This window comes from Scyliorhinus canicula, chromosome 6 (assembly GCF_902713615.1).
Source record: "Scyliorhinus canicula chromosome 6, sScyCan1.1, whole genome shotgun sequence".
In the NCBI taxonomy this organism is placed as follows: Eukaryota; Metazoa; Chordata; class Chondrichthyes; order Carcharhiniformes; family Scyliorhinidae; genus Scyliorhinus; species Scyliorhinus canicula.
In genome coordinates, this window is record NC_052151.1 from 58,957,412 (window position 1) to 58,981,608 (window position 24,197).

Sequence of the window (24,197 nt, forward strand, 5' to 3'; positions counted from 1 at the left end):
AGTAAATTTTAAAATAAATTTGTGATCTCTGACATTTCTGACCCTTTTTGATAATATGGCTGTGACAGCAACAGTATGAATACGTTTTTCTTTATCCTACTAGTACAATAAAATACCTATTCTTCAGACAAAAGTAAGGCACAGACATCTTGTTTACCTTTGCTTCATGAATATGTTTGATGCTCATATCTAACATAAGTTCATAGATTAATGCATACAAATATTGTTTTTCTACAACTACAGCCATGGGAGCAACGATTCATCAGCAATACATGGAAGAGGCGAATAGTGAACACAAAGAGACTTTGGAAGAAGCAAAAACAGCAATTTTATATTTGGTATAAAAGTTCCATCCTTTGCAATTCCAATTTCCCTCTCCCCTTTTCTAAAAGCATTCACACAAGTCGCTGTCTGATATATTGCCCAGATGTCCCTTGTTCATGTGTGAGCTTGAGTGTTGAGTTCAACTGTGAAACCTCTCTTGCTGGAATAGCTTGGCAGCACGTGAAGCTATTCCTTCAAGAGGGGCATCACAATCGAGTCCAATTTCATCCTCACCAATCACCCAGATTTCCGGTAGAAATGACCAAACATCAATGCTAAAGGATAAACAGCACAGATTTAGTATTTGAGATTTGACACTCACAGGGGAGGGGTTGGATCAACTTGAAAGAAGATTATTTTAACAATAGATTTATGTGAAATATTTTTCTCAATTTTCTGTGTATAAAGTAAGTATGTGAATCGATGGAATGGCCATGCTAAAGTGCCCCTTAATTGGAAAAAAAAACATGTTTTACTTTAATGTACCTTTACTTTGTGTAAATACAGTCTTACCATGCATTTCCACCTTGACTTCAAGCTGCAGCTATCAGAGGCAATGTTGCTGCGCAGATGCGCCCATTATATTTTTTTAATGTGGCAATCTCCAGAGCGTAGTTTGCGGCCAAAAAATATTGCGCTACTCACGGTTTAAATTTTATGCTCTTCAGCTAATCTAAAAAGTTACTTTGACATACCATTGAGCCTCTGGTGTGTTTGATTACAATCTTGAGGTTGCGTGGGCTTCATTATATTGGCATTCTGCCACTGCCCACGGGAGTTTGACAGAGGTCAGAAGTCAGGGCTGAAGAAGGCACCTTAGATTTTCTACAATCCATCCTTGAAGTGTTCATTCTCCATCAAGCAACAAGTAGATTTCCTTCAAATGAAAGCAGTGTGACTGCTGAGTTGGAAGCAGATACTTTTATCCATGATACTGTCACTGATGACAACATGCTTGTTGATGCAGAAGGCTTTGTGATTCATGAATGCCGTGGATCTGTGTGGAGGGCTTATGGAATTCAAAGAGGTACATTTTTAAAATGTCTACTTGGGCACGATCTAACCGAATTGCAGCATAGCGACGTGTCGAGTGTATTTAGCCAGATGTTTCCCGGTGCTCGCAGTGGCAAGGAGGACCACACTATCGAATGGAACTGTATTGCAAACCAGGACCTCAGCCCTGCCAAGGCTGCACTTAGTCCCGTTTCCAGCACTGAGGAGCTCCACTTGGCAGAACTCACTATCGGAGGAGATTGGTGCCCTCCCGATCCCCAGACCTCCCAAAGCCCCAACTCACTTATAAGGGGGTCCTCAGGCCCCCCGCACGTGAGCTCACCTCACATGGGCAGGGAATGCCCGGGCTCAATCCCCGGTACGGACACAATACCAGCCTGGCACCTTGGCACTGTCAGCTGTAGTACCTTGGCAGTGGCAGGCTGGCACGCAGGTGAAATGGCCAGGGTGCCAGGCTGACAGTGCTAGGGTGCCCCGGTGGCGTCAACATGCCAGACTGCCGCCCTGATGGGAGGCAAACCACCTAGGGGCCTCTGATCCCCTAACATGACTAAACCTTATTAAATCAGAATGACCCACGGTGCAGGATGCCACACCTGAAATAATTACTTCCCTGCAAACAAATGAATTGACAACATTAACATTATTATCAGCTGAGAAACAAGGCAATCTTCAGGATAAAGACCATTCAGTTGGCTCACGAAGAAAGTAGACATCCAGGATAAAGCAGGATCTGAAATGGAGAGCACTCTTAAGGTCCTTGCATGGATTTCAACAAATAAAGCACAAACCTCATTAGTTCCACCATGCCAATTCGACCAAGTTGGGTTGGCTGTAATCTGAAACAAAAACAGAAAATGCTGGACAACCTCAGCAGGCCTGACAGCATCTGTGGAGAGAGAGAAGGGAGCTAACATTTCGAGTCTGTATAATATAACCCATCTTTGCCCTGGATCACCTCACCTGCTGCTGAAATTCTCAGCCATATATCTGTTTCCTGCTTTGATACAAGTCAAATCTGAAGGTGAGAACTGGAAATGGGGTCAGATTTATATTGTTGTGGTGGGGGGTGGAGCATTGGGGTTTAGGAGGCCAGCGATAGGTGGGGATTGACAATGATGCCATGGATAAAGACAAAAGGAATGTAAATGCGAGTGATTGAGGCTAAGAAGAATGCTGATAGTGGCAAATAAAGAGATTAAAATGTGTGAATGGCAGAACAAAGGTGAACAGTGTGTCAAAGGGCAGTTTGGTGGGTGGAAAGAGCAGGAGTTGATTCTCATGGACAAGATAGTTCCGAAACAGCATATGCTAAGTGATGGGTGATGAAGTAGAGAAAGATGAACATTCAGGACAGGAGATGTTGATGATGGTGATGCCAAGTGACTTAAGGGTGCTCCTACGAGGTATACCACGAGTCCGGTGGTGGCGGCTACCCTCAAGATTTGGGGGCAGTGGAGGCGACATAGGGGGGAAGTGGGGGGCTCGATGGAGGCTCCGCTAAGGGGGAACCATCGGTTCATCCCGGGGAACATCGATGGGGGGTTCCTGGGGTGGCACAGAGCGGGCATCAGAAAGCTGAGGGACCTGTTCATTGACAGGAGGTTTGCGAGCCTGGGAGAGTTGGAGGAGAAATTTGAGCTTCCCTCGGGGAACATGTTCAGGTACCTGCAGGTAAAGGCGTTTGCTAGGCGGCAGGTGGAGGGACTCCCTTTACTGCCCGCGAGGGGGGGTGAGGGACAGGGTGCTTTCGGGGGTCTGGGTCATGGATGGGAAGGTATCTGATATCTACAAGGTAATGCTCCACCAGAGGTGGAGGAGGCGTCAGTAGAGGAGCTAAAGGCTAAGTGGGAGGGGGAGCTGGGGGAACAGATCAAGGATGGGACATGGGCGGATGCCCTGGAGAGGGTTAACTCTTCCTCCTCATGTGCGCGGCTTAGCCTCATCCAATTCAAGGTGCTGCACCGGGCCCATATGTCCGGGACTAGGATGAGTAAGTTCTTTGGGGGCGAAGACAGGTGTGTCAGGTGTTCGGGGAGTCCAGCGAACCATGCCCATATGTTCTGGGCATGCCAGGCACTGGAGGAGTTCTGGAAGGGGGTGGCGAGGACGATGTCGAGGGTGGTAGGATCCAGGGTCAAGCCAGGCTGGGGACTCGCGATTTTTGGGGTTGCGGTGGAGCCGGGAGTGCGTCCCTAGTAGCCCGGCGGAGGATCTTGCTACAGTGGAAGGATGCGAGACCCCCAAATGTGGAGACCTGGATCAATGACATAGTAGGTTTTATTAAACTGGAGAAGGTCAAATTCGCCCTGAGAGGATCGGTACAAGGGTTCTTTCGGCGGTGGCAGCCTTTCCTCGACTTTCTGGCTCAGCGATAGGGAACTAGGTCAGCAGCAGCAGCAACCCGGGGGGGAGGGGGAGGAAAAAGGGGGGGGGGGGAGGGGGGGGGGGGAGTGTTGGCTATGTTTATTTAATTTAATTTATTTTCAAGTTCTCCTGTTGTTTACCGGGTTTGGAAGGGTGGGGGGGGGGGGGGGGCTCAATATATGCTTTGCTACGGTCTTGGGGGTGTTATGCTTATTATGTTGTTTTATTGTTGTTCATTACTGTTTGTTGTTACATATTTTGTAAAAAAATTTCAATAAAAATTATTTAAAAAAAATAAGTGACTTAAGGGTGGCCAGAAAATGGCCGGGGCAGCGGAATGGTTTCAATTTTTGTGACAAAGAAAGTGACAGGGAATGGAATTTAAAAAGATAGTTTGCAAATAGTCATTTGGTAGTACATAATTTGAGTCTTGCTGAAAAAAATACATTGAGCCGATTTCAACTAAACAAATTGGACGACAGCCATTCTCTGATTCATTACCTTGCAATACCTTGACCAAATCAGGGCCAACCTGTCTGGTTTGAATTTGAACAAAACTTTATAGTTCATTGTCAGTCATCAGTTAACTGGTGCATTCGACACAGTAACACCTCTATCAATCAGTGTCCACCTGCCAACCAATCAGGACTGTCTTCTCATGAAGTGCAAATCGTTGTTCTCTTTACATTTGGTATTCTTGCGAATTACCCTGTTGAGTGCTGGATGAAAAGCTTTGACCGCATTTTTCAGCAATACTCAAGTTGGTTTATAGCGGAGAAGAGAAGCTTCATCCTGGGTTCCGGGAATAGTGAGCAGCCCTGGCAGAGGAGGGAAGGATCCAATAGTGTTTCATGATAGCAGTATATGAGTATCTTCAGTGAATTGCTAGACTTTTGAGAACTTGAGTAATGAGAAACAAATTGAATAGCCCTTCATTCTCTGATTAAATTCTCTGCCGTGGTAAATAATACATCAGCCTCCTGCTTGATGTATCTGTTGATTGCAGTTTGGCTGATGTGTAAATATGGGCAGCTTACAATAAATCCGAATTTGAAAAGTACAAGTTTGTAGTGATTCATGGTTCTCATTTTGATGGTCAGATTCCAGGAGACAGTACAGCTCTGTCACTGCCTGCCTAGTGAAGCAGAGCTGGCAAAGACGATAGCCCAATCGCACTTTGATTAATTTGTGCCTTTGCTTGTAAGTAGCATTTTAGTTGCTACAATTATAATTTAGTAAACATAGAAACATAAAAAATAGAAGCAGGAGAAGACCGTTCAGCCCTTCGAGCCTGCTCCGCCATTCATTATGATCATGGCTGATCATCAAGTTCAATACCCTGATCCGGCCTTCCCTCCGTAACCCTTGATCCCTTTAGCCCCAAGAGCTATATCTAATTCCTTCTTGAAATTACACAACGATTTGGCCCCAACCACATTTTGTGGTAACAAATTCCACAGATTCATCACTCTCTGGATGCAGAAATTTTTCCTCACCTCAGTCTAAAAAGATTACCCCTTATCCTCAACCTATAACCCCTAGTTCTGAACTCCCCACCTGGGGAATATTCTTTTTGAATTTACCTGTCAGAATTTTGTAATCCCGTCATCCTTGGAATCAGCCGGGTAAATCTTCGCTACACTCCCTCCATAGTGTTGTACCTGTCTAAACCGCAGTGTGCCTTAACCTGTAAACGGTGGACAAATGACTACAAGTCTGTTTCATACAATGATTCAATATTTATTCACTATCACACAATTATCAGTGTTAATCGATCACACACACACACTTAAGTCAAACTACAAAGCTATTACGTACGAGACCTTAACTTAACTTCAGAGTGACTAGCAAGTACCTGACTGATATTTACCTTTATCTGTACCCCGAGTCTTGTAGTCCTCAATATTCAGTCCTTGGTCTGGTCTGTTCCTGACTCTGGCCTTCCTTTAGTTGGTCAGGGATGATGGTCCTTCTCTTTGACCGGTGAATGGTCACCATTGTTGGTTGCTACTGCAGAGAGAGATTCCAAGGTGGTGCAGCCCCTTTTAAGCTGCTTGGATTTTGTGCTCTTTGGTGGGCGGTCTCTGGGTCATTTGTCAATCAATTGATTAGGGCTCGATCAGCCTGATCAATCACGTCCAATCAGGGGCTGCCACATCAATTTTGTGGTGGCCGCTCAATGGCCATGCCTGGAGGTGTTGGGGACAGGTAGGCCCTTCCAAATAAGGAATTTAGGTGCTGCTGTGTCTTAGAAAAAAGTGTGATTGACAGGGCAGTTCTATTGTTCCTGGGAAGGCCTGGAGATGGCCTTTTGCCTATATTGTTTGCATCAACCTGCAAAATCTTTTGAAGTTTGTAAAGCCTCTTGCTGCAACTTTGTTTGATCTGTTCTGCAGCCTGCTTGTCCATAAAACCTGACCACTTTCCCCAGCATCCCTTGCTGGACACCATTTTAGCTGGCCACAATAGCAAGAGCATCCTTCCTCAGATAAGGACACCAAAATTGCACACAATACCCCAGTTGTGGCCCCAGCAGTACCCTACACAATTGCAGTAACTCCATCCAGGATTCCTCTTGCAGTGCACTCTGAACTGTTGCTCACCTTTCCCTTTGGGATCAATAAGGGCAATCTGGCCTGCCTAGCACACCTTTTTGGTCATTCTTCCTCCTTCAAAATAGGAATCCCAATTTGAGTTCCCAATTTCTAATTTATCATTGTAACGGGTAAAATTGGGTCAGCCAAATTTCTTGGTCAAAACTTTAAAAACTGAGCCAATAGAAAATAGCTCTGAAAAATGCACCTAGTCCATTTTAAAATTTAGATTACCCAATTATTTTTTTTCCAATTAAGGGGCAATTTAGCGTGGCCAATCCACCTACCCTGCACATCTTTGGGTTGTGAGGGTGAAACCCATGCAGACGTGGGGAAAATGTGCAAACTCCACACGGACAGTTACGCAGGGCCGGGATTGAACCCTGGGTCCTCAGCACATAGGCAGCAGTGCTAACCACTGCGCCGCCGTGCTGCCCGGCCCAATACATTGTTGAAGTGAAATTCCATTCACTGAGATTCTTCTGAAAAAGTAACAAGCTCCTGCTCTCCCATCAGCCCGGAGTGTTCCAGGTCCCATCAACACTTTAGCTCAACACACAGCACAGGGCAAATGAAAATTGCAGGACAATGTGGAAAATGTATCAGTTAAAGTAGTGTGCTTTAGCCATCAAACAATAACCAAAACTTAGAGGTCGATGAAGAGAAGGAAGAGATTTAGCAGGATGAATCTGTACACATTTTCCTGCGGCACTTTTTTCCCCCCAATTAAGGGGCAATTCAGTGTGTCCAATCCACCTACCCTGCACATCTTTGGGTCGTGGGGGTAAAACCCACGCAGACACGAGGAGAATTTGCAAACTCCACACAGACAGTGACCCGGGGCCGGGATTGAGCCCAGGTCCTCAGCGTCGTGAGGCAGCAGTGCTAACCACTGCAGCACCGTGCCTCCCCTGTTTCTGAGCCACTTATAATGACACAAGTAGTTATAACTTTCTAACCGTAAAGCACTATAAATCTAAAACTATTGACAGATTTTATTTGGAAAAGTGATTCTCCTGATGGATGGATGTTGCCTATAAATCATACTTTTAATCTGCTTTCACTTTGTACTGTCAGTGGTAAATACCATCTTTACTTTGCTCCATACTGCTGCTCACTTACATCAAACAGAAGATGAGATAATCTGAGCCACAGGCTAACCTGGCTATTATCAATGTTGCACCAAACTAGGTGTTGTTTATGGGAAAAACGCTTTTCACTCTCTGCCTAAAATTAAGATTAATACATGGTAAATTTTACCCAATGATGAGAAATGGATATGAACAGTTATTGATGCCTGACAAAACTCCCTACTCGTAAAGATTTAAAACTAATATAAATTATTTTTCCTAAGAAATGAACAGAGTGATTAGCACTTGTTACTCGTTTTTGTGTTAATGCTTGTCCAGGCCAAAATGGAGAAAGAAGAGGCAGTAAAAAATGCGTTGCTTGAGGCTGAAAAGATAAAGAAAAAGGAGATAGAGATATTGAAGAAGGAACACATGAATGCAGTAAAGGTAGGTGTGAAATTATACAAATGTCCAGCGTGTGAAGAGTCAATGTTATGTTAAAACTAGCCACCAGAGGGAGCTACAGGACAGTACTATAAATTACACTGCCTCTTGGATTTTTGGGAGAGTGAGCTGGAGAGGGTAAATGAGAGTTGAGAGGAGATTGGAGTAGAGTGCATTGTAGAGCTTTTTTTTAAAAAAAAAAATTTTATTGAAAAATTTTGAATTTATACAACAACATCGAACCATAACAAAATACCAACAATAACAATAATGATAGTGATCATAAACATTTGCCCCTCCTCAATGAACAACACAACATATTAACAACAACTTAAATTAACACAATGTTAAGTTACATAACCGTAGAGAAAAAAAAATAGAAACTATAATAAGGAACACCCCCCTTACCCCCCCCCCTCTCTCCCCCCCTCCTCTCCCCCCCCCCCCCCCCCCCCGCCTCCCCCCGGGTTGCTGCTGCTATTGACCAAGATACCTATCTTTGAGCCAGGAAGTCCAGAAAAGGCTGCCACCGTTTATAGAACCCTTGTATTGATCCTCTCAGGGCAAATTTGACCCTCTCCAATTTTATAAATCCCGCCATGTCACTGATCCAGGTCTCCACACATGGGGGCCTCACATCCTTCCACTGCAACAAGATCCTCCGCCGGGCTACTAGGGACGCAAAGGCCAGGACACCGGCCTCTTTCGCCTCCTGCACTCCCGGCTCCACCGCAATTCCAAAAATCGCGAGACCCCACCCTGGTTTGACCCTGGATCCAACCACCCTCGACACCGTCCCCGCCACCCCCTTCCAGAATTCTTCCAGTGCCGGGCATGCCCAGAACATATGGGCATGATTCGCTGGACTCCCTGAACACCTGGTGCACCTGTCCTCACCCCCAAAGAACCTACTCATCCTAGTCCTGGACATATGGGCCCGGTGCAGCACCTGAAATTGGATGAGACTAAGCCTCGCACATGAAGAGGAAGAGTTGACTCTCTCCAAGGCATCCACCCAAGTCCCGTCCTCTATCTGCTCCCCAAGTTCCCCCTCCCATTTAGCCTTCAGATCCTCCACTGCCAACTCCTCCACCTCCTGCATTACCTTATAAATGTCAGACACCTTCCCCTCTCCGACCCACACCCCCGAAAGTACTCTGTCCATCTCCCCCCGCGAGGGCAGGAAAGGGAACTCCTCTACCTGTTGCCTAGCAAACGCCTTTACCTGCAAGTATCTGAACATGTTCCCTTGGGGGAGCCCAAATTTATCTTCCAGTTCCCCCAGGCCCGCAAACCTCCCGGCAATAAACAGGTCCCTTAATTTACTGATGCCCACCCTTTGCCACCCCCTAAATCCCCCACCATTGTTCCCCGGGATGAACCAATGATTTCCACCCAATGGAGCCTCCATCGAGCCCCCTGTTTCCCCCCTATGCCGTTTCCACTGTCCCCAGATTCTTAGTGTCGCCGCCACCACCGGGCTCGTGGTATACCTCTTAGGGGAGAGCGGCAACGGCGCCGTTGCCATGGCACCCAGGCTCGTACCTCTACATGACGCCATCTCCATTCTTTTCCACGCCGCCTCCCCCCCCCCCCATCACCCATTTACGCACCATTGACACATTGGCCGCCCAATAGTACCCCAAAAGGTTGGGCAGCGCTAGCCCCCCTCTATCCCTCCCTCGCTCCAGGAAAACCCTCTTCACGCTCGGAGTCCCATGCGCCCACACAAAGCTCAAAATACTGCTAGTCTCTCTCCTAAAGAAGGCCCTGGGGATGAAGATGGGCAGGCACTGAAAGAGGAAAAAGAATCTTGGAAGCACCGTCATTTTGATGGACTGCACCCTCCCCGCCAACGACAATGGCAGCATGTCCCACCTCTTGAACCCCTCCTCCATCTGATCCACATGCCTGGTGAAATTATGCTTGTGAAGAGTCCCCCAGTCCCTGGCCACCTGCACCCTCAGGTACCTAAAACTCTTCCCTGCCCTCCTAAGCGGGAGCCTACCAATTCCTTCCTCCTGGTCTCCAGGGTGCACCACAAACACCTCACTCTTGCCTAAATTTAGTTTATAACCTGAAAATATCCCAAACTCATCTAGCAGCTCCATCACCCCTGGCATCCCTCCCACCGGGTCCGCCACATACAGTAACAGGTCATCGGCATACAACGACACCCTATGTTCCTCCCCACCTCGCACCAAACCTCTCCACCTCCCTGAATTCCTCAACGCCATCGCCAATGGCTCGACTGCCAATGCAAACAACAAGGGGGACAGGGGGCAACCCTGCCTGGTCCCTCGGCAAAGCCGGAAGTACTCCGACCTCCTCCCATTCGTGGCCACACACGCCATCGGGGCCTCATATAGCAGCCTCACCCATCTAATAAACCCTTCACCAAATCCAAACCTCCCCAACACCTCCCATAAGTACCCCCACTCCACTCTATCGAAGGCCTTCTCTGCATCCAGCGCCACCACTATCTCTGCCTCCCCCTCAATCGCCGGCATCATGATGACATTCAACAATCTCCACACATTCGTGTTCAGCTGCCTTCCCTTCACAAACCTTGTCTGGTCCTCGTGTACAACCCCTGGCACAGAGTCCTCTATCCTGGTGGCCAGGATTTTTGCCAGCACCTTGGCATCTACGTTGAGGAGAGATATGAGCCTGTATGAACCACACTGCTGTGGGTCCTTGTCCCTCTTTAAGATTAATGAAATCAGTGCCCGCGACATCGTCGGGGGCAAAGTCCCCCCTTCCCACGCCTCATTAAGTGTCCGCACCAGCAAGGGGCCCACTAGGTCCACAAACGTTTTATAAAATTCCACCGGGAACCCATCCGGCCCCGGCGCCTTTCCTGACTGCATCTGCCCAATCCCCTTAACTAGCTCCTCCAGCTCAATCGGCGCCCCCAACCCCTCCACCTGCTCCTCCTGCACCTTCAGGAAAGAAAGCCCGCCAAGGAACCTCTCCATTCCCCTCCTCTCCCCCGTTGCCTCCGACCGGTACAGTTCCCCATAAAAGTCCTTGAAAACCTCATTCACCTCTACACCCTTCCGCACCACATTCCCACTCTTGTCTCTCACTCCAGCAATTTCCTTAGCCGCATCCCGCTTGCGGAGCTGATGAGCCAGCATCCTACTCGCCTTTTCACCATAAGACCATAGACCATAAGACATAGGAGTGGAAGTAAGGCCATTCGGCCCATTGAGTCCACTCCGCCATTCAATCATGGCTGATGGGCATTTCAACTCCACCTACCAGCATTCTCCCCGTAGCCCTTAATTCCTCGCGACATCAAGAATTTATCTATCTCTGCCTTGAAGCCATTTAGCGTCCCGGCCTCCACTGCACTCCGCGGCAATGAATTCCACAGGCCCACCACTCTCTGGCTGAAGAAATGTCTCCGCATTTCTGTTCTGAATTTACCCCCTCTAATTCTAAGGCTGTGCCCAAGGGTCCTCGTCTCCTCGCCTAACGGAAACAGTTTCTTTGCGTCCACCCTTTCTAAGCCATGTATTATCTTGTAAGTTTCTATTAGATCTCCCCTTAACCTTCTAAACTCCAATGAATACAATCTCAGGATCCTCAGCCGTTCATCATATGTTAGACCCGCCATTCCAGGGATCATCCGTGTGAATCTCCGCTGGACACGCTCCAGTGCCAGTATGTCCTTCCTGAGATGTGGGGCCCAAAACTGGACACAGTACTCCAAATGGGGCCTAACCAGAGCCTTATAAAGGCTCAGTAGCACATCGCTGCTTTTATATTCCAACCCTCTTGAGATAAATGACAACATTGCATTCGCTTTCTTAATCACAGATTCAACCTGCATGTTTACCTTTAGGGAATCCTCGACTAGCACTCCCAGATCCCTTTGTACTTTGGCATTATGAATTTTCTCACCGTTTAGAAAGTAGTCTGTGCTTGGATTCTTTTTTCCAAAGTGCAAGACCTCACATTTTCTCACGTTGAATTGCATCAGCCATTTCCTGCACCACTCTCCCAAACTGTCTAGATCCTTCTGCAGCCTCCCCACTTCCTCAGCACTACCTGCCTGGCCACCTAACTTTGTATCATCGGCAAACTTCGCTAGAATGCCCCCAGTCCCTTCATCCAGATCATTAATATATATGGTGAACAGCTGCGGCCCAACACTGAACCCTGTGGGACACCGCTGGTCACCGGCTGCCATTCTGAAAAAGAATCTTTTATCCCAACTCTCTGCCTTCTGTCAGACAGCCAATCCTCAACCCATGCCAGTAGCTCACCTCGAACACCATGGGCCCTCACCTTACTCAGCAGCCTCCTGTGTGGCACCTTATCAAAGGCCTTTTGGAAATCCAGATAGACCACATCCACTGGGTTTCCCTGGTCTAACCTACTTGTCACAACCTCAAAGAATTCTAACAGGTTCGTCAGGCACGACCTCCCCTTACTAAATCAATGTTGACTTGTTCTAATCCGACCCTGCTCTTCCAAGAATTTAGAAATCTCATCCTTAACGATCGATTCTAGAATTTTACCAACAACCGAGGTTAGGCTAATTGGCCTATAATTTTCCATCTTTTGTCTTGATCCTTTCTTGAACAAGGGGGTTACAACAGCGATCTTCCAATCGTCCGGGACTTTCCCTGACTCCAGTGATTTTTGAAAGATCTCAACCAACGCTTCCGCTATTTCTTCAGCCACCTCTCTCAGAACTCTAGGGTGTAGCCCATCGGGGCCAGGAGATTTGTCAATTTTATGACCTTTTAACTTTTTTAGCACCATCTCTTTTGTAATGGCAACCATACTCAACTCAGCCCCCTGACCCTCTATAATTTTTGGGATATTACTCATGTCTTCCACTGTGAAGACAGAGGCAAAGTACTTATTAAGTTCTCCAGCCATTTCCTCGTCTCCCATCACTAGCCTTCCGGAATCAGTTTGAATTGGCCCAATGTTTACTTTGGCCTGTCGTTTGTTTCTTATGTATTGAAAGAAACTTTTACTATCATTTCTTATATTACTGGCTAGCCTGCCTTCATATTTGATCCTCTCCTTCCTTATTTGTCTCTTTGTTAACCTCTGTTTGTTTTTGTAGCCTTCCCAATCTTCTGATTTCCCAGTGCTTTTGGCCACTTTATAGGATCTCTCTTTTTCTTTGATACATTTCCTGACCTCCTTTGTCAGCCATGGCTGTCTAATCCCTCCCCGGATAATCTTTCTTTTCTTGGAGATGAACCTCTGTACAGTGTCCTCAATTATGCATACAAACTCCTGCCATTTTTGCTCTGCTGTCTTCCCCACTAGGGTCTGCTTTCAGTCGATTTTCGCCAGTTCCTCTCTCATGCCCTCGTAATTACCTTTATTTAACTGTAACACCATTACATCCATGTTCGTACACTGCCCCTTTTGCCTTCCTCCACTGTTGCTTCGCCTTTCTAGTGGTCAGCAAGCCAAATTTAGCCTGGAGGCTGCACCTCTCCCCCAACAGTCCCTCCTCTGGTGCCTCTGCGTACCTCCTGTCCACCTCCAGCATCTTTCCCACCAGTCTATACCTCTCACTCCTCTCGCTCCTCTCCCTGTGTGCCCGGATGGATATCAGCTCCCCACGAATCACTGCCTTCAGGGCTTCCCATACCATCCTCACCTGGACCTCCCCCGTATCATTCACCTCGAGGTACCCCTCAATACTTGCCCGGACCCTCCTACATACCTCCTCCGCCAACAACCCCACATCCAACCGCCACAACGGGCGCTGGTTCCACACCTCCCCCATCTCCAACTCTATCCAATGCGGAGCGTGGTCGGAGATTGCAATAGCCGAATATTCGGCCTCCTCCACTCTCGGAATCAGTCCCCTACTCACCACGAAGAAGTCTATCCGAGAATAGACCCTATGTACGTGGGAGAAGAAAGAGTACTCCCGTGCCCTCGGCCTCACAAACCTCCATGGATCCACCCCACCCATCTGGTCCATAAACCCTCTCAGTACCTTGGCCGCCACCGGCCTCCTACCCGTCCTAGAGCTGGACCGATCCAGTGATGGATCCAACACCGTATTGAAGTCCCCCCCATAATCAGACCTCCCGCCTCTAGATCCGGGACCCGTCCCAGCATGCGCCTCATGAAGCCCGCATCATCCCAATTTGGGGCATACACACTAGCAAGTACCACCTTCTCTCCTTGTAGCCTGGCCCTAACCATAACATACCTACCCCCCTTATCTGCCACTACCTCTGATGCCTCAAACGACACATTTTCCCCACCAGAATCGCCACTCCCCGGTTCTTCACATCCAATCCAGAGTGGAAAACCTGCCCCACCCACCCCTTCCTCAGACGGACCTGGTCCGCCACCTTCAGGTGGGTCTCCTGAAGCATTGCCACATCTGCCTTTAGCCCCCTCAGATGAGCAAGTACCCTCAACCGCTTCATCGGCCCATTCAATCCTCTCGCATTCCAGGTGACCAACCGGATCAGAGGGCGTCCCGCCCCCCTCCCCCGTCGACTAGCCATAGCCCGTCGACTGCCCGCCCCAGGCCAGCACCCCCCGCCCGACCCAGTCCCCACAGCCACAACACCTCACCTCTGTCCCCCCGGCCCCCACCAGCTCCTTCCTGACCCTGCCAGCAGCAACCCGGTATCCCCCCCCCCCCCCCCCCCCCCAGGCTAGGATCCCTCCTAGCCGCGAACCGTCCTCCATTGTACTTCCGTGGGTCAGCTAACTTCTGCTGACCCCGGAAACTCCCGCCAAAAACCCGATCCCTCCCAAAGTGGGATCATCCCACATCCTATCCCTCCTCCAGGCACCGCTCCAGCACGGGGAGGAACCAGTTAAGGCCCCGCTCCCCTGTCATCGTCTCCACCCCCCAGCCCCGCAACGCGGGAAACCAGAGGAAAGCCCGCGCTTTCGCACTGCCCCACCGCACCCTTCTGACGCAGCTCCCAAATACCAGCCCCACTCCACACCCCCAACCCTATACAGAATACAACAAACCCCCCAACCCCCCCCACAAAATACAAAACTCAAACAATGCCCCCCAACAAAAAACAGAACAACACCCCAATAAATAACCATATCAAAATTACAAATGTACAGAAAAAGAGAACACAGCAACAGCAGAAACCAGCAATAAAGTATTACAACCGACCCCGCAACCCCCAACCCTTCACCTTCTTGGCCCAGCGCAGCACACACCCCCGATCACTGAACCGGTGGAACCTCACCAGTACCGCACGCGGGGGTTCATTCTCCTTAGGCATCCTGGCCAGTACCCTGTGGGCTCCCTCCAGCTCCAGGGGCAGGTGGAAAGATCCGGCCCCCGCTAGCGTGTTCAGCATCGTAGCCATGTAGGTTGTCAGATCCGACCCCTCCAGCCCCTCCAGCCCCTCCGCAAGGCCCAAGATCCTCAGATTTTTCCGCCTCATGCGGTGATCAAGCTCCTCGAAGCGTTCCTGCCACTTCTTGTGGAGTGCCTCGTGCCCCTCCACCTTACTCACGAGGACCAGGGCCTCCTCCTCTCGTTCAGTGGCCTGCGTCTGCAACGCCCAGGGCCGGCTCAAGGCACCGGCAACTCGGGCTGTCGCCCGGGGCGCCATGTGCTAGGGGGTGCCAGACTCGGGTCCCGCGCATGCGCAGTTGGGCCGGAGCCAACCAGCGCATGCGCGGTGGCCGCCCTCCCCCAGTGTGGCCGCACTCCCCCAGGGCGGCCCCCCCCAGTCCGTCCCCTCGGTCCGCCCCCCCGCTCGGTGGTCCTCTCCCCCCCCCACCTTGGGTCCGTCCCCCGCCCCCCCCGCCCTCGGGTCCTTCCCCCCCGCCCCCCCCCCCGCCTCGGTCCGTCCCCCCGCCCCCCCCTCGGTCCGTCCCCCCCGCCACCCCCATCGGTCCGTCCCCCCGCCCCGCCCCCCCCCTCGGGTCCGCCCCGCCCCTCGGGTCCCCCCCCCCCCTCCCCTCGGTCCGCCCCCCCCGCCCTCCCCTCGGGTCCGCCCCCCCGCCCTTCCCTCGGGTCCGCCCCCCCGCCCTCCCCCGGGTCCGCCCCCCCCGCCCTCCCCTCGGTCCGCCCCCCCCGCCTCCCCTCGGGTCCGCCCCCCCCGCCCTCCACCCTCGGGTCCGCTCCCCCCGCCCTCCCCTCGGTCCCGCTCCCCCCGCCCTCCACCTCGGGTCCGCTCCCCCCGCCCTCCCCTCGGGGTCCGCTCCCCCCGCCCTACCCTCGTGTCCCGCTCCCCCCGCCCCAACCCTCGGGTCCGCTCCCCCCGCCCTCCCCTCGGGTCCGCTCCCCCCGACCTCCCCGGTCCGCTCCCCACCAGCCCTCCCCTCGGGACGCGCCCCCCCGCCTCCCCTCGGTTCCGCTCCCCCCCGCCACTAAAACCCTCGGGTCCGCTCCCCGCGCACTCCTCACCCCTCGGTCTCGCTCCCCCCCCTAGCCCTCCGCTCGGGTCCGCGCCCACGCCCTCCCCTCGGGTCCGCTCCCCCCGCCCTCCCCTCGGGTCCTCCCCCCGCCCTCCCCTCGGGTCCCGCTCCCCCGCCTCCCCTCGGGTCCGCTCCCCCGCAACCCCTCTCGGGCCCCGCCCCCCTCATCGGCCCCGCCCCCCGTCTCCCCCCCCCCTCGGCCCCGCACCACCTTCTCCCCCCCCCCCCCCTCGCCCCGCCCCCCTCTCGGCCCCCCCTCTTGGCCCCCCCCCCCCCGGCCCCCCCCCCCCCCCCCAAGGGCGCCGAAGTTCGGCTTGCCCGGGGCGCCAGCAACCCTAGGGCCGGCGCTGGCAACGCCTTGATGGCAGCACCCTCGGCCGTCTGAATCTCCGAGAGCCTTTTGTTCATTTCCTGCAGAGAGCTCAGGACCTCAGCCTTGAAATCTGCAAAACAGCGCAGGAGAGCAGCTTGCTGCTCCTGGGCCCACTGCTTCCACTCCTCTGGTGCTCCGCCGGCCGCCATCTTGGATTCCTTCCCCCGTTTTTTCTGGGGAGCTGCTGCCGTTTTTTCCGCCTTTCCACTCCGAGTTCGAGTCATGAAATGCGGAGAAAGTCGATCAGCACACCTTCTCCCACCGGGAGATGTCAAAAAAATTCCGTTTTGGGCTCTAAAAAGAGCCGAAAAGTCAGTTTGAAACGGGAGCTCCCAAATGTGCGGCTTCCTACGTCATCACCGCCACCAGAAGTCGAGTGCATTGTAGAGCTAGTAAGATAGAATATAATTGTAGTTAGAATATAGAGATAGTGTGAGTGAGTGTAATTTAATAATGTTTGTTTACCGTATGCATAAGTGTCGAACTCTAAATCAAGTAGTGTAAATAAAATTAGTTTAGTTCATCCGCTTTTCATCCTGAAGTCAACCTCACAAAGATTGCCACATGGTACCAGAAGTGTGATCCTAAAGAGTAAGCAATAATGAAAGAAAACAGAAAAAAATCATCGCACCGCTTCCACATCTCAGGCTCTGCAAGAAAGCACCGAGAGCAACATGGAAGCTGTGATGAAACCTGATCACTTCAAAATGTCGAGTAAACTTAGCTTGAATTGAAAAAGCTTCAAGCAACAAATGAAGTTTTTCTATCTGACTCTGCACTTGAATGAGCTCCTTATAAAAGAAAAATAGCCCTCCTACTAAATCTGGTAGATCCGCAGGCGTTAGAACTGTTTAATTCGTTTGAATTTACGGACACCATTTTTTGACTCAACACACGAAACTAAAATATCAACTGATGCCAGCCAAAATGACATTGGAACGGTATTATTACAAAAATCAGACGACGACTCTTGGAAACCAGTTGCATGTGCATCTCGCTCTAAGACCCAGACGAAGCAGAGATATGCTCAAATTGAAAAAGAATGTTTAGACCTAGTAACGGGCATCCAAAAATTTCACTATGACGTGTATGGGCTACCACATTTTATTGTAGAGACTGATCATCGCCCGCTGGTGAACATCATTAAGAAACATCTTAATGACATGTCACCACTCATCCAGCGCATGATGACAAAACTGCGTCGGTATGGTTTTGAATTAGTTAATACACCAGGCAAAGAGTTAGTCCTTGTAGATGCACTACCCAGAGCCACGGTGTACAGTGATATAAAAGCAGTTGATGATGTGCTTAGTGTAGAAGCACAAGTAAACTTTATTGCTGCCATGTTACCTATAACAGATGCTAAATCACAGTTAATCAAGAAAGAAACTGACAAAGACGCTGCACTTCAGCAAGTGAGTCAATACCTACGTGACGGATGGCTGAAAGGCAAATGCACCAGCTATCGCAAAGTAAAGGATGACCTGACAGTCATCAACAGATTGCTGCTAAAAGGGGATAGGGGATCGAATTGTAACTCCTTCCTGTCTCAGACAGAACATTTTACAGCAAATACATGAAGGTCATCAGGGAACTGAGAATTGTAGATGTAGAGCAAGACAATCGGTACACTGGCCGGGGATGCAGATGTGGACAATTATATAACGGAATGTTGTGTGTGTCAGATGCATCAATCAGCACAGTGCAAACAAACCTTGGTGGAAAGTGAACTTATCACGCAAACATGCGTAAAAGTCGCCATGGATTTATTTTACTTCAGACCACGGATGTGTCGCGGATAATGGAACATGCTTTAGCAGCGTGGAATGGTTACAATTTTCTATCAAATACAACTTCACACATGTAACATTTAGCCCACTGTATCCACAAGCCAATGGTAAAGCTGAAAAAGGGGTTGGAATTGTGAAGCAGCTCTTTAAAACACCATTAAATGACAAGAAGGAACTGGGCAGCACGGTGGTGCAGGGGTTACCATTGCTCCTCACTGCGCTGAGGTCCCAGGTTTGATCCTGGCTCTGGGTCACTGTCGTGTGGAGTTTACACATTCTCCTCGTGTTTCGTGGGTTTTGCCCCCACAACCCAAAGATGAACAGGCTAGGTGGATTGGCCACGCTAAATTGCCCCTTAATTGGAAAAAATGAATTGGGTACTCTAAATTTATATTTTAAAAAAGATGACAAGAAGGATTTTGCATTAGCACTGTTGTTAGCACAATTATTTATGGGAAGAAAATATTTTGAACAGTGGTGTTATATAACTTCTAACGTATGCTTAGAAGCGAGTCTCAGAATTTCACTTCCATTACTCTAATGCAGCTATATCTTTTGTATGTTGCTGTGGTTAGAGTTGTGCACCTTAATGCATTAATATGCTTCCTGATGAAGGATTTACATTCTGTTCAGCTTTGGCTCAGTGTTACTGCACTACTTCCAAGACTGAGCTGGGTAAAGTTCAAATATATTTCCTCTTTCTGCATTTGACCTTGTCCACCAATCATGTCTACAAAGGGCATTCTGTTCCAACAGCCTACAATCAGTCAGTATAAGGTATTCAGGAGCAGCCCAAGGGGTTCTGGCCTCCAGATTAATTTATGTATTACATTTTGATGTTTATTTCTGTTGCTTCCTGGTGCTCTTAATGTCAGCATGTTGATATCGGGAACTCACTGCAAAACGAAATGCCAAGTATGATTCATACACCACCAGCAGCTTATGTCACCACATTGTCACTTCAGTTTTACACGTGAACCATAAAGGTAGGGAAGTACTGTACAGTATAACAGAAAGTGCTGGGAAAACTCAGTAGGTGTGGCAGCATCTGTGTAGAGAGAAACACAGTTAACCTTTTAAGTATAATATAGAATTCCTATGAAGGAGACCATTCGGCCCATAGAGTCTGCAATAACTCTGAGAGGGTACCCTACCTAGACCCACGCCCCTGCCCTATCCCTGTAACCTTATAACCCCATCTAACCTGCACACTAAGGGGAAATTTAGCATGGCCAATCCACTTAACCTGCACTTCTTTGGACTGTGGGGGGAAACCGGAGTCACTCAATGCTGGAATTGAACCCTAGTCCCTGGCGCTGAGAGGCAGCAGTGCTCGCCACTGTGCTACCGTGCTGCCCCATTCTGCTTTGGTGTCTGTTCTTCGGAACTCCATTCCATTACTAAAGTGCATCAGGGGCAGCACGGTAGCATGGTGGTTAGCATAAATGCTTCACAGCTCCAGGGTCCCAGGTTCGATTCCCGGCTGGGTCACTGTCTGTGCGGAGTCTGCACGTCCTCCCCGTGTGTGCGTGGGTTTCCTCCGGGTGCTCCGGTTTCCTCCCACAGTCCAAAGATGTGCGGGTTAGGTGGATTGGCCATGCTAAATTGCCCGTAGTGTCCTAAAATGTAAGGTTAAGGGGGGGTTGTTGGGTTACGGGTATAGGGTGGATACGTGGGTTTGAGTGGGGTGATCATTGCTCGGCACAACATCGAGGGCCGAAGGGCCTGTTCTGTGCTGAACTATTCTGTGTTCTGTGTTCTGTGTGCATTGGTTTACCAGAGGGTTTTGCAGGAGACTATAAAACGTGGATTGCTCTGCACAGTTCTTTACCTGATATGATTCTTGACCTCGCAGTTATAATGGGGCAGTAAGATTCTGTCCTAGGATACTTCGTCCAAGAGGGATAAGGGCAGCACGGTAGCACAAGTGGCTAACACTGTGGCTTCACAGCGCCAGGGTCTTAGGTTTTATTCCCCGCTGGGACACTGTGCAGAGTCTGCACGTTCTTCCCTTGTCTGGGTGGGTTTCCTCCGGGTGCTCCGGTTTCCTCCCACAGTCCAAAGACGTGCAGGTTAGGTGGACTGACTATGCTAAATTGCCCTTAGTGTCCAAAAAAGGTAAGCAGGGGTTATGGGTTACGGGGATAGGGTGGAAGTGAGGGCTTAAGTGGGTCGGTGCAGACTCGATGGGCCGAATGGCCTCCTTCTGCACTGTGTGTTCTATGTTCTATGTTCATTTGTGAGGTGATAAAATGCCCTTAGCGTCCAAAATTGCCCTTAGTGCTGGGTGGGGTTACTGGGGATAGGGTGGAGGTGTTGACCTTGGGTACGGTGCTCTTTCCAAGAGCCGGTGCAGACTCGATGGGCCGAATGGCCTCCTTCTGCACTGTGTGTTCTATGTTCTATGTTCATTTGTGAGGTGATAAAATGCCCTTAGCGTCCAAAATTGCCCTTAGTGTTGGGTGGGGTTACTGGGGATAGGGTGGAAGTGTTGACCTTGGGTAGGGGGCTCTTTCCAAGAGCCGGTGCAGACTCGATGGGCCAAATGGCCTCCTTCTGCACTGTATATTCTATGATCTATGATCTATGATCTATGAAACAGGCTATCAGCAGGCTACCCAAAATGTAAAGAATCAAATCACAATCAGTTGTCATCGTATGCTGGCCTGACTTGCTTTATCATTATTTTGAACTATGCTGTAATACTGGAGACTGAATTAGCAAAGTCTACCACACCAACTCACTTTGTAACAGGCTGACTGAATAATTTATCTCATGATAGAAATCTTGTTGTAATTCATGATTTGGAACAAAAGTGTTCTTATTCAGTTTGGCATTTGATTTCTGGGTTCTGTAGATCTTTGTCTCTTGATAAAGCTGCCTGACCCAACATTCTGTTTATTAGGAAGCAATACGGAAAACTGAGGCTAAAATGCAATGGCAACAAGAGCTGCAGGTGAGCAAGGAGCGTGAACTTGGAAAACAACGCCTCGCGCATGAAATCCAGCAGACACTTTACAAGTGTGAAATTGCAAAGACAAAGGCTTTAAATGAAGCAATAGAAAAGGAACAGGAAATGTCAACCCATGTCCTTCATCAAATGGTGACGTAAGTTCTTGTTCTCGCCCATTGTGTCAGATCTATGCAATATTCACTGCAGATGCCTTAGTAGCGGATGGAGTAGCTATGCATCTGGCTCTCTGTTGACCATTGGTACCAGGTAGATGTACCATTACCGTTTGAATTGTTAGCGGCAGCTTGGTGGGTTTCCTAAGCTAGGAATCGCCTTGGCATGTCTTTCTCCATGCAGTGCCACAGGAAACAAGACAAATGGGCCAGCTAAGCCTCTGGTACCAGGGTTACTGAGACATTGGCATATATTTGAAATGTCATTGGGCAGTTTTCCCAGCATATTTTGGAAATAGGAGCCTTTGCATTCACCAATCATCTGCCAATGTGAATTCAGTTGTCTTATATCCTCAGATCCAGGTATGGGAGCACTATTGAGTAGCATGGTTCACTTCCCACACAACCAAAGTACCTGGCAGCCCTCCAAATAGGGTAAAAGAGACAAACAGAAATCCTGCCAGAGAGAAGAGCAGTATTTCTTCAAAGTATGCTTTCCTGGAAGAGAAGTGGCAGAGGATTATTCTTCAGTTAAAAACTAAACTTAGTTTTTTAAACTAAAGTTCGCCCCATTTCTTTCCACAAATTGAATGTTTTTGTGTGTATGATTGATGCATCAAAGAATCAATGGTCAAACTCTGGGCGCGATTCTCCCAGACAGGGAGAAATCGTAAGGCTGGCGTCAAAACCGGGCGGGTTTGACGCCAGCCTCCCCCTCCCCGACCGGGAACCGATTCTGGTCCCCGGTCGGGGCTAGTATGCCGCAGCCGTGAACTCCGGCATCGCAGGCTTAACGAATTTCGTTAAGCCCGCTTGCCAGAGTTTGCGCCGGCTGACGCGTCACATGACGTCAGCCGCGCATGCGCGGATTGGAAGACTCCAACCCGCGCATGCGCGGATGACGTCATCGCGCATTGCGCGAAACCCGCGCATGCGCGGGCCGGGATGCCCCTCAGCCGCCCCGCGAAGTGATACAGCGGGGCGGCGGAAGGACAAAGAGTGCGCGGGAATCGGACCCGCTGCCCGCGATCGGTGGGCCGTGGTACTGCCGTGCCAATCGGTGCCGTGGTTGCCAAGATCGGGACTTTACGGCCGTTTTTACGAATGGCCAGACCAGGTGTGTTTGCCGTTTGTAAAAACGGCCGTAAAGGGCTTGGAATTCGGCCCATCGGCCAGCTGAGAATCGCTGCTGGCCGTAAAAAAACGGCGGCAGCGATTCGTGTCGGGAGTTGGGCGTGGGGGGGGGGGGGGGAGAATAGCGGGAGGGCGTCGGACTAGCGTGGCTGTAAAAATTTACGACCCCCGCTATTCTCCACACCGTCGTGAGTGCGGAGAATTGCGCCCCTGTTCCTGCATAAACCAGTGGGCAGAGATTGTAGTCGTGGTACGGAGGTTAGTATTAGATTTAATAAGATTTCATTAATTGCAATTGTAATGGCCTCTAGTTGGAAACCCTCCAACGTCAAAAATGTCAGATGAAACTTGCAATGGAGGCAGATAAGTTTGTGCGTTCCCTGGAAAATATCCACAGATCCCAGTTTGAGAACTGCTGCCCCTCCTGGATGAGTTTCACAACTGGCACATCACACAAACAAGTATCATTGAATCAAGTTCAATTTATTTGGATCACATGTATCACACAGGCTCTTATGCAGTTAATTATTGTCACACAGCAAGGTCCGGGTTGGGATGTTGTACCCAGCCAGGCTCTGGGTGACTTTTAAGAACAAAGAACATTTTTTTAGGGCATGGGAGGGGACAAATTATTTGTCAAGGAGCATGGTTTGGGGGGGGGGAGGGAAATAATAGTGGGAATTTTGGTTTTGGATATGTAGTTACAAGGTTTGCAAGTGTTTTGTTTTTGCACATGTTGGTCTTTCTTTTGTTATGGTCAATGAGCAATGAGGGAATAGCCCGAGTCCTGGATTCCTTTGTCCTGCTGGAGGGAAGGAGGGAGGGGTGCCTGGGTAGGGGCTTTCCGATGAGCAAAGGGGGAGAGGCAATGTGGGGTGAGAGGTACTTTGGGCAGTGTAGGTGGGGTTCTTTTGTGTAGTTCTCCAGGTGGGAATTGCCATGCTAGCTGGGATGCTCATAAACAGAATTAGTGTGAGGGAGGGGGCTGCGGCGAGTAGCCAGAAAGTGGGGGGAAGCAGTTATCTAGGAGAGGGGAGGTAAAAAGGGGAGTTGGTTGGAGGGGTGGTTTAAAGGAGAGAGGAAGGAGCAGTTGGAGGGGGCGGGATGGGGGGAGTAGGGCGGAGCAGGGAGGGGAATGTGCTGGGGACTGTGGCAGGGTGTAGGTGAGAATGGAGGGGACAGCCATTTTGGGTGATCTTAGGTAAAAGAGGGGACTGGAAGTAGGGAGAGTTTTTTGTGTTAAGTTGGGATGGCAGACCTTAATAGAGGGAGGGTTCAGAAACCTCCGGTGAGGATAGTGACAAGGAATGTGTGGGGGCTGAATGGCCCGGTTAAACAACCCTGGGTGTTTGCACACTTGAAAACTTTAAAAGCAGATCGCACTGCTGCCTCACAGCACTGAGGTCCCAGATTCGACCCTGGCTCTGGGTCACTGTCCATGTGGAGTTTGCACATTCTCCCCGTGTTTGCGTGGATTTCGCCCCGACAACCCAAAGATGTGCAGGGTAGGTCGATTGGCCACGCTAAATTGCCCCTTAATTGGAAAAAATTAATTGGGTAC

The 24,197-nt window shown here is 49.9% G+C and overlaps 1 protein-coding gene across 1 annotated transcript in view; it reads left to right on the forward strand.

Annotated features, from left to right (window-relative positions):
* The window catches only part of LOC119966804 (uncharacterized protein C6orf163 homolog), a 58,684-nt gene that overhangs the window by 20,996 nt on the left and 13,491 nt on the right, over window positions 1–24,197 (forward strand). Inside the window, exons 2-4 of the mRNA XM_038798785.1 lie at window positions 244–338; window positions 7,709–7,816; window positions 21,282–21,484. Coding sequence (XP_038654713.1) covers window positions 244–338; window positions 7,709–7,816; window positions 21,282–21,484 — 406 coding nt within the window. The remainder of the gene's footprint in view (window positions 1–243; window positions 339–7,708; window positions 7,817–21,281; window positions 21,485–24,197) is intronic.